Source organism: Echinococcus granulosus, assembly GCF_000524195.1.
Source record: "Echinococcus granulosus chromosome Unknown EG_S00071, whole genome shotgun sequence".
NCBI lineage: Eukaryota > Metazoa > Platyhelminthes > Cestoda > Cyclophyllidea > Taeniidae > Echinococcus > Echinococcus granulosus.
The window spans coordinates 10,079-20,278 of record NW_020170451.1 but is presented as its reverse complement, the minus strand read 5'-3'; the positions used below and the strand labels follow the sequence as shown (position 1 = coordinate 20,278).

The window sequence follows — 10,200 nt, the reverse complement described above, 5'->3', positions numbered from 1 at the left end:
ACGCGAGGAGCACTATTGGAAGAAGCCCAGCAAACACGGTAATGGAAGTTTCTATACGTTTGCAGGAATTTCTCTCTTGGAAAACACACTTGTACCTAACTAGCATTTCCCTCATCTTCTAGACGTCTCTGACAACGAATCGACCAAGAGCAGCGGTAGGAATTTGCATGACAATTTTGATGATTTCGACTAAACAATTTCATAGGAAGTAATTATAGCTCTTTCTCCTTCAAAACAGAAGCTTCTGCAGCCTCCGACGATGATGGTGAGGAAAAGATCATGGTGGAGCGCTACTGGAAACGCGAGCCATCAGGTAGGTCTTGACACAAAGCCGCGTGTATCAGAGGATGTGGAACAGTAATCTGACAACAACTTCTATTTCAGCTCACAAGGGGTGCGAAGCTCCAAGCGGTGAGGAGAAGATAATCATTTCACGACTCTGGAAGAAGAAATGTGAGACGAATATATTGCCGATTGAGAAATACTCAGAAAGAAGTAAGGCAAAACTAAGTATACACTTTAAATTTTAGCTGGTGGCAATGGTGAAAACGGTCGCGATAAGGAAAGTGAGTTAGGGAAAATGATTCAATTAAAGCTTAAATATTGTCAACATCCTAACCCTATGTACCTAGTGCCTTCAGTCAACCAGAGTCACTTCACCAGACCGTATTCGACCTCAGCAAAGTCAGGATCATCGTCGTCCTCATCGGTGTCATCGGAATCTTCTTCATCCAGCTCAGCATCTTCTAGCGAGTCTGAGAACTCTGCCTCCGAAGACAGCTCCGAGAGCGACGGGGAATTCATTGAGCACTACTGGACACGCAAAACACGAGGTATCACATTTTACTACCTCTCTTCTCCCTCCTCCACATTCTCCAAGCTTACGCTTTCCCCTAATTGCAAAATCATTAATCGACCGCTTTGGTCGTTCAGTGCGTCCTAGGAGTCGTCATGCGGAGCCGAAAGGCAAACGCTCACATGGTAAGGACAGCCCCAATTTAACCGGAGACACTCCAACAAACGTAAAAGTCATTCGATCTGACGTTATCCCTAACATAATCATGATTAAACAGTAACAGTTAAGACGAATCTTCTCTTTCTACAACACATCTGTCCTTCTTGCAGGCCACAGACCCGAATCACGCGGTCATCGACGTAAGTCGTCGTCATGTTGACAAACAATTGCAGAGTAAAATGGACGCAATGCTCTACTCGCGTTTCCTTTCTAGCACCAGTTTGTCAGAAATGCGGATCCTACAAATACCCTCGCAAACACTAGCCAACATTATCTAAGGCTAGCGACACTATGGGTTGTTTAGTGGAGTTGACGCTTTTCCCGTCTTGCGTTTTTCCTGTTTAGTAATAAACAGTTCTCTTTGTGGGAGTCCCATTATCCCTTCTCACTTTAACGGCGTTTTCCAACTCTTTCAAATAAACCGTCTTCTGAACAGAACTTGCCTGTCTCGTGGCTCTATTATACTTGCATTTTTGGCTTCTGAAATACAGAGGAGCGTAGAAATGCGCTGAAGCAGTTGAGCAGATGACGTGAGAGCATTGTGCAGCGGCATTGGAAATAACTCACAAGAAGGCAGCGCCTAGACCACACACCTAATTTAATTTTTGAGTCACAATACTCAATAAGAGTAATTGCCCACTCATTGAATGAATGAATGAATGGTTCGTCTAATCAAATTTCCGGAATCCTGCAGGGCTATCATATGGCCGGTCAACTGTACAAAGTAAATCGACCTTGCAATGCTGTGTCTTTGTTTACAGGTGAGAGTAACTCGGTTCGCTAATAACGATCAAGCATTCTAACCTCCAGGCGGACTCAGGGTGGAGAATAAACTAACCTCTTATGCCTTGTAAGTGCTCCATGCGTCATGAGCTCCTGGATCCCTACTAATAAAGCAGCGCTGTGGGATTCAATACCTCAAACGCTTTCATTTTCAAGTTATTAGTTTCTTCACAACCACTCCTACACATCAATTGGGACATTTTTTGAGTCGGTTAATCCAGCAGTGTAAAAAGTACGTCAATGCTCTGGACAGTCCTCAGTAGAGCAGGATGATATCACCTTGTTATCGAGCCAGATAGTGATGGCCTAGGCTGTCCAATCGTTTGACTCTGATATCATTTCCAATACCATAAACATTCCCCTAAACGAGGATTGCCTTGACAAATTTAGTAACTATCATGGTACAGGCACATCCTTAAAATTCGTCCAAAATCCTCATATGACACTAAATCCGCGAGGATTGCACTCAAGACTATGCCCTGTAGTGGGCACTAACAACCCCGTTTATGGAAACCGCATTAACACATGATGATGATGAAAAGAATATCGATGGACGACTTACTCTACGGCACCTACTTTTAACAAGGATTAAAGGAAGACCTTTGTGATACGCTGGTGCCTTGAATTACTTTGCTCAGAAAATGTCTTGTCAAATCATGCAAAAATGTTAGAAATGAGTACTGACTTAAAGTGTTTATGCATGTCTAGGTATTTGGCCTAGTTCCCTCCTCTGATGTGCATTGAGATCCCCTGCTCACATAAAAACATTCGTTGACGTCATGGGGAATGCATTGACTGTGCGGTGATCAATTTAATAAATCTTCTTGCAAAGTCGAATCTAACGTATTTGATCAGGAGTAAAATGAGGCATTTAGAATTGATGGCTGGGCACAGAGCTTCGTGTAACTGGCCAGTCCGTAATCCTGCTCCTCCGAAGAGAGTAAATTAGTACCACGAGGTGTCTAGAGGTATCATTATTGGCTCTGAAACTCAACACTCACATATTCCGATGGACTTTAATAATCTAAAGATGGTGCGATTGATATCACAAGAATATCCAAGGAGTGGTTGCAACCATGCTCAGGTGCACACTTGCAAATTGAGAGGTCTGTCTAATTCAATTAATTGGCATTCAATCATATTACTACTGATGCAATTCCACCAAATTTGACGAAATGGACTGGTTTTATCCGTTTTTTGAGTGCATTCAGTAGGTTCTTTGTCTGATTCAAATTCCTCTAGTGCTTTAATCGTGGTTTTAACCTAGTCACATATAACTCTGATTGTTTGAAAATTTCAACTGTCTAAGCATTGTCTTCTTAAGTCCCAACGCGGAGATCTGTACAACAATGCTGCACACCTAATGCAGTTCGGAAGAAATTCCAAAATTCTAAGCTACAGCATTAACAAAGGCCTCGAGCAAATAACACTTGGTACAATCATCTTTTCTGTGTACCAAAAAATCTGCTAATTAGATTCTGATCTTTGGCAGGATAAACGTGAACCTTTGATTTCATTATGCAAATTAAAGCGCTCTTGTAGCACAATTAAGGTGAAGTGGAGGATTCAAGCCAACCAGGTTGCTGCATGAGAAACAGTGCTTGCGGTTTGCGTTTAAACGTGTCATTCTTTGGCAGAAAGAGGAGTAAAAGGTGATTTGACGGTAGAGAGAATGCAACAAATGCATTATAGCCTACATAAGTGAGTGGGACGAGAGATGGTTATTACATTGCTATCTGTCAAGGCAGAAACAAGATTACAACGAGAATTGTAGAAATGCTTTTGTCTCAGTGCAAATCCTTGTCACGAAATACTTAAGCTTTTGGTGCTGTTCATTTTAGTCAGAGTGCTTGATTCATCACTGCACTGTAAAATTTCTCGTCTATTGTTATTACTGCATAGAATAGTGAACTGGACTTAAACGACGGTTTTTTTCGAGAATGCGCACATAATAGACATTAGAGGGTTGTATTTGCTCCCCAAACCGCTTAAAATCATAAATTGCACACATCACATATGGCTTAATTTCGCATAGCTTAGATTCCTGCAAATCGCATCCCGGGTAGCACTATGCTCTTCACGATGGAAATGGCAGACATTCATGGCAGTGTGGCGCCCCGCATCGCTGCATCACGAAATATCAGAAAATCATAAACGCACTCAACTTTCCCACGAACGTGTCAAATGTGATATGCTTTGCTAATGAGTTACTATTTAAGAACAATAGAGAATCCTAAGCAAGATTAAGTCTCTGTTCACGAGCGAAATAAACTGAAGTAACTAAAATGAAATCTTGAGAAGCGGTAGTGTTTTTCGAGTTTCTGCACCCAAAGGAACTGCTGCATATTCCTAGCATGAGTTGTAAGAGCAACTGTTTCATTCATGAATTCAAAAGACTGATGTTCGAATTGAAGAGAAACGTGAGAGCAGTTGACTACGGGAGCCCCGAGATTTGAAATATGATGCTACCGCATATCAAAGCCATTAGGAGGGTTCGTCAAAACTTTGACTGCAGATACACGAATGAAACTGCACTTTACAAGGACTTATTTCCACGTTTAGACACCTCGATTTTCCATTTATCAAAGAGTGGAAACTAATTGCATACAATATATTCCTCTTAATGGTTTAATTACTCAATTGCGTTTTAAGTAGGATGAAATTATTTCATTAACCTCCGAGATAAATAATCATCCCTAACATTTGCACAGCTACAAAGAGACTTATCGATAACAAAACATATCTCCGTTTCAACAAATACCAATTTCTGTCACCATACCTTCCATTGCTCATTACTGAGTTATCTGAACTTTTGGCTTAATGACGACAATACCTACAAATACTTTGTCGTAGAAAACAACAGGCAAAGGTAAGAATTGGCATAAGTCTGGAAGAAAATCGATTGGAGACTCTCGCATAATCATTTGCTAATACATCATCGCGAAAATATAAATCACCCTTGTGCTCTGAGAATGGCATATTGTGGCATGCAAATCATCATGAGCTTTACTTCGATCACATGATGTGGCGTATTTTAATGCCTATTAGGGACAGCTCTTAATATCTACAACGAAGGAAATAATAGGCATATAGCCTGCGTATGTGCGTGCATTGCCTTCAAAACTTTCAGTATGATATTCTTATTTCGTCTTTATTAGAGTTTGCCCCAATTTTTGCTATTAACAAGGGCTGACGTGATTGCGTTAATAACGCTAGATGAGTAATATAAGGTGGTGGGGATCCTAGGTGGCAATGACAAAACAGACTGTGATCGAAACACCAAGTGAAGCCAAATATTCTGGTACAAAGTGTTTTATATCAACAATTTAGATGAGACGCCTTCGCTCATTTACAAGTGTATCGTTCAATGTTGTTTGCTCGTTAGCAGTCACACCAAGTTTCATTTCTCAGGTTCATTGATTCATTCGGCATGCCACCCATCTTACCTCTGCAGTGGACATCGTAGCATAAATGGTATGTACCCCAGCCACTGATGGGATTAATGTGCTCCTGCACCGTGACAATGAACTTGTTGAAATTTCCTGTTTAGACTAGAGCATTTATCACTGGATAGGTTCATTTATGAAATAAAGTGAACTCTGAAGAGAACTCAACTACGCAACAACGATTGGCTGAGCAGTATCAAAACAGGTGCATTTAAAGTGAAGAATATCTAGGATAGAAGGCAAATACAAGTTTGGTTAACAGATTGTTGGATGAAGCGTTTCCTATATATGCTGTTGCAGCGTTGCCTAACTTCCTATCTAATCAAGGTGCTAGAGGTTTGCAAAGACAACTCAATGCATCTGCGTATTTCACCAGAAATATCACCAGTCATCAAGCAGACTAAATACTAACAATTCAACTTTTAAAGAAGAATGCGCCTTCAGTCGATCCCACTGTAAATGATTTTGACTATACCTAATCTGCTGACTTACGCAAATAATCAGTCAAGCCTTTTCACTGGTTTATTTCCCAACTCCAGTTTCTTATGGGTCCAAAGTTTCCCCTCCAACCCATCTGGGTTCCTACTCCCACCTCTTTTTGGGAGAGAGTAAGTGCGACTAGACGCGTCCCAATGCCATCGCCGATTCGTCGCCCGAGTCAGACAAATGGAATTCATAGGCCCCTACTCTCCTAGAACAATTTTCAGTCAAGTTGGAGAACACCAGGTAAGAAAGATAGAATCGAAGGAAAAAGGGAGTGTAGGTACGAAGATCTGTAACATGCAATGTTAGCTAGCGTGCTTGCTAATCAAAAAATTGCCAGGCAACTACAGGAATAAGCAGGATAAAATGATGCTTAATATCATGAAAGAGTAGGCACTATGCAATTTAACATCTCCAGAAATAAGAAGCAATTAGCAAACCGAGTTTTCAGGTTCAAAGTGCTAACTGCATTTTGTTTGCCTGTAGTGATGGCCCACCTAATTTGTTTGGTGTGTAAGCTTCCTCACGTAGGCAATACATTTCCTGACTGTCGTAACAAGTTAAAAGCAATTTAATGCTTAATCTCAGAATAAATAAGTGGTGATTGTGGTTCACTTGGTAAAGGTAATCCTAGTGCAGTGGAACTACACTGGATTTAATGAAAAGTCAGACCTACTTTTAATGTAGTGGGGAGACGGAATTTTAGCAATGGTTCTATCTAATCATGCAGCGCAGTGTAGTTTACTGTTGATTGAAATGATCACACAAGCCTAATGTCCCTATGAACTAAAAATTGGCCTCATTTTGAGAAAGAAATGTAATCAAGACATTTAAAAACAAACGGCTACTGCCTTCGACTTTTCAGTGTGCACCAATTTAACCATCATCCACATGGTATTAATTCCTCTAAAGTATCTGATTCCGAAAATTGGAACCAAGTAAGCGCTCGCCCGAATGCGTCCTTGCACATCAAGGAAGCGCATCTGTGCTACAAAGGTCCAGCAAAACGGCATTTTGTGGCCATGACAGTGAACTCATGCGTTCGCCAAAGATGATTCTCTCGTAACTTATTTTGTCATTACTTTGTGTTGCTAAAACCAATCTTTCATGGGGCAGGAAAGTGGTTATTCTTAATTGCTTTTACCCCTGTAACCAATAAATCGAAAAACGCCTTCTTTAACACCTAGCACGCTAACAGAGGTGCCATGTAAGCGCTCCAAAAGGAATGATGAATTTTCGAATTGATGTTCTGCCCATTCATGTGGATGACTTGTTTCAGTATCAAGAATAAGCTTGTAGGCAGTGCTTGGACACCAAAATATCAATAAAGCATTTTGCTCGGCCTTACAAAACAAAATTATTGAAAAGCTGAGCACAAATTTCTAAAAATAATGCAAAATACCTCATATAACCATTTGTGACAGCTTTTGAGGCCCACACCCTCTATGGAGTGTTTCTCAACCACTAAACCATATCTTTGACTTGGGACTTTGCCCTCTATTTCTTGACACCTCTCCACGCCTTGTAAGAATGGTGAGTAAATATGCTATTTTAAAGTATTATGTTCTTGGTGTTTCACGCAACTGCACCGCGTTTACTACCACTCGAACGCCCTGCACTTTGTGCCACAGGTGTTGTGGGCATTGCAAGACTTTGCATGAATTTCAAACACGAAAGATATCATGATGCAAAAGATGAAAGCAATTCCAGTTTACTAGTTCTGTGCATCACGCACACTGCTTATGGCTGAAAAACAGGAAAGGACTTCTAAAAAAATCACTGTTTTGCACAAATACACGCTAATTTTACTTTTGCAGCAGAGGACATTCAAGTTTGTCAATCAAAACTTGAAGGTCAGTACTCAATCGGGAAGTTATGCCAGGCTTTAAACCAATGATTTTGAAACTACTTTGTACAGAGGGCTGGAGACGAGACCCTTCATGCTATTCATGATGTGCAGATGGGTTTACGGGATTTACGGGTTTACAGAATAGCCACGCATAGATTAAACAAACACTGAAGTTGTAAAAATGCGATGGCTAGTTGCTGCATGTGCTTCAGGCGAAATTGTGGAGAAGTGAGTTTAATTTAGCCACTGAAACATACCTCAAACCAAGTCTTGCAAAGAAATAAGACTCTTGCGCGAGAAGTAAGGGTTAGATCATTTCTAAAAATTCTATTCATTTCATGCGAATGAAGCGATTTTGTACAACTCTGGCTCCTAAAGCAAGTGATAGAAGAAGTGCTGCGGAGAAGTACTCACAGAGTTATTTTAAGCCAAACCCCAAGGTTAACTATGCAAAGCTGGTATGACCCTTCCAAGTATAAACCTGTTTGACCATTGCACCGGTACTTAAGACTTCAAAGGTTGAAAATATGGAATCTGGTTCCTGAATTTGCAACTCCCAACAGACATAATGTCAGTCAGCACAATGTATGGATATATGTCTAACAAACCTCAACATGCTTTCATTTTCCTTGATTAAAAGGGAGGAATATTTGAAGATCGGTGTAAAAATTGATGAATTAAATAAGCCAATAACATGTTTTACAAACTCTGTTACACTCAACAGACTGAGATGTAGATGCTCCTAGGAATTCTAACTGTAACACAAAGTTTAGCCTGCATTTCACTGTCAAGCTTCCATATTGTAACACAAGACTTCCCACTGGCGATCGAGTAGACAAAAAAGGTTTAATTATATTTTACGATGGTTGGGGCGTCCACGTGCCCGTTCAAAGTGAATAAGGGACTCAATGTAGATGACCGCTGCTGCAGATGCAGTTAGCAATGTTTACAAGCACGAGATGTAAGCAAGCCTTAGGCGGTTACACCTTTGATACAATTGCTATATAAAGTTCTTCTTCACCTGATTAGGCTGCTACAAATTATTCGAACGATGCATAGTCATATTCAGGCACAGCAAGCGTTTTATTTCTAAAGAAATCTCATGCCTTTACTAAACATATGTAGATTCATTTAATGGTACGCTTGCATGGGACTAAAAGTATCCTATATTGAATTTGCTTTTTATAAATTAAATTTTATCGCAGAACCTGCTGCGAGCATCGAAATACTGACACTCTGTATAATCATCTTTTGGGAATACACTAATTTAACCTTTAGACAATTGCAAGTTTAATAGATTTATATACACACGAATAAATACTACAAAACATTTGAGGACTTTGCTTGGCCTGTGATGGTAGGCAGGATACTTGGTTATTACCCTAGAAAGTAATATTCCCCTCATAAAATCCCCCAAAATTTTGAGATGCATTGTAATAGGTTCGGTGCCTACCTCTTCAACTTCGGCCTCCATTCTCTTAGAAGAAGTGGACTGATTGCGTGAAGACATCCTTCATTAGTAATGTTGTAAACGAAGTTAGCTGTTATAACTGTTCAGAGGACACTTCTTCCACGGGGGTAGATAGCATTTCCACTGGATGCTTCTCTTCTAAGAGGTATGCTCATACGTAGCTCCCTCGTCTTTTTAAGCACCGACTTCACTGCTGCCCTTAGGGATAGTCTCTGTTGTACCACAGTTGGAGGCCTTCTTTCTTCCGTTAGTACGCAAACTTCATCTTCGCATGCCAACGGGGTTGTACCCTTGTACCAGGGCATATTGTTGTTGTAAAGAACGGTGATTTAATGAGTACGGATTGGCGCATTGCAGACGAGGTGGTTTATTAGTGAGATAAGTTTTATTATTCGCAACACATCCTTGCTCCACAGATGCTGGAACTTGTAGTGTACTCAAATGAGTGACATCAGCCTGCATGGCTATACCATCACCTTCTAGGCAGATGCTAGTCTGACTGTACCTGTCAGATTACTTCACTAGCCTGAGATATGACAGTGGTAAATGCTCACGTGCAATGCTGGAAATTTGTTCATTCCCTTCTATCAGCCACACTACATCCTCTGGTACATTGTGGGTAGCTACACCCTCGTTTGGTAACGAAATATCGGCTGGTTTCTTATTTTGTGACCTGTGAGCATCTTGAATGGTAACACACCAGTTGGTGATAGACTGGAGCCCTGTACGTGAGAAAACTTTGTCCTAAGCTTAAATTCCAGCATTTCCGTTGTGCGTCCCTACTGGGACCCTCAGCAGTCCAACTAGAGTGCGATTCCTTCATTCCACTTGTCCATTACCCTGCAGATGTTCAAGTGTTGTGCGTATCTTGGAAATCTCAAAGGTCTTGCATGGTTCAGTAGAGAGCAGATTTTCGATACCAGACCCTCGATTGCCACACACCGTTTTGGATACTCTGTGTTGACAAATTCAGCAATTCAAGGAAACAGAGGCAACCATTTCGGTGTCTTGTGCCGTCATGGTTTCTGCCACAACTACCTTAGTGAAAAAGTCTGCCAAACCAAGGATGTATTGGTTGCCTGTCTTGGTGGGCGGCATGGGACCTATGATGTCAATAACTACTCCTTCCGCTGACAACCCTGTGAGCTGAGGT

The 10,200-nt window shown here is 40.9% G+C and overlaps 1 protein-coding gene across 1 annotated transcript in view; it reads right to left on the bottom strand. All coding sequences in view use genetic code 11, as the record gives it.

The window, feature by feature from the left end:
- EGR_07148 (hypothetical protein) overlaps nt 1-7,134 on the bottom strand; it is a gene marked incomplete at both ends in the record, with an annotated part of 11,108 nt that extends 3,974 nt beyond the window's left edge. Inside the window, 5 exons of the mRNA XM_024496397.1 lie at nt 390-439; nt 1,583-1,654; nt 2,891-3,036; nt 6,872-7,032; nt 7,076-7,134. Of these exons, the coding sequence (XP_024349152.1) occupies nt 390-439; nt 1,583-1,654; nt 2,891-3,036; nt 6,872-7,032; nt 7,076-7,134 (488 nt within the window). The remainder of the gene's footprint in view (nt 1-389; nt 440-1,582; nt 1,655-2,890; nt 3,037-6,871; nt 7,033-7,075) is intronic.
- Nucleotides 7,135-10,200: the final 3,066 nt, after the last annotated feature.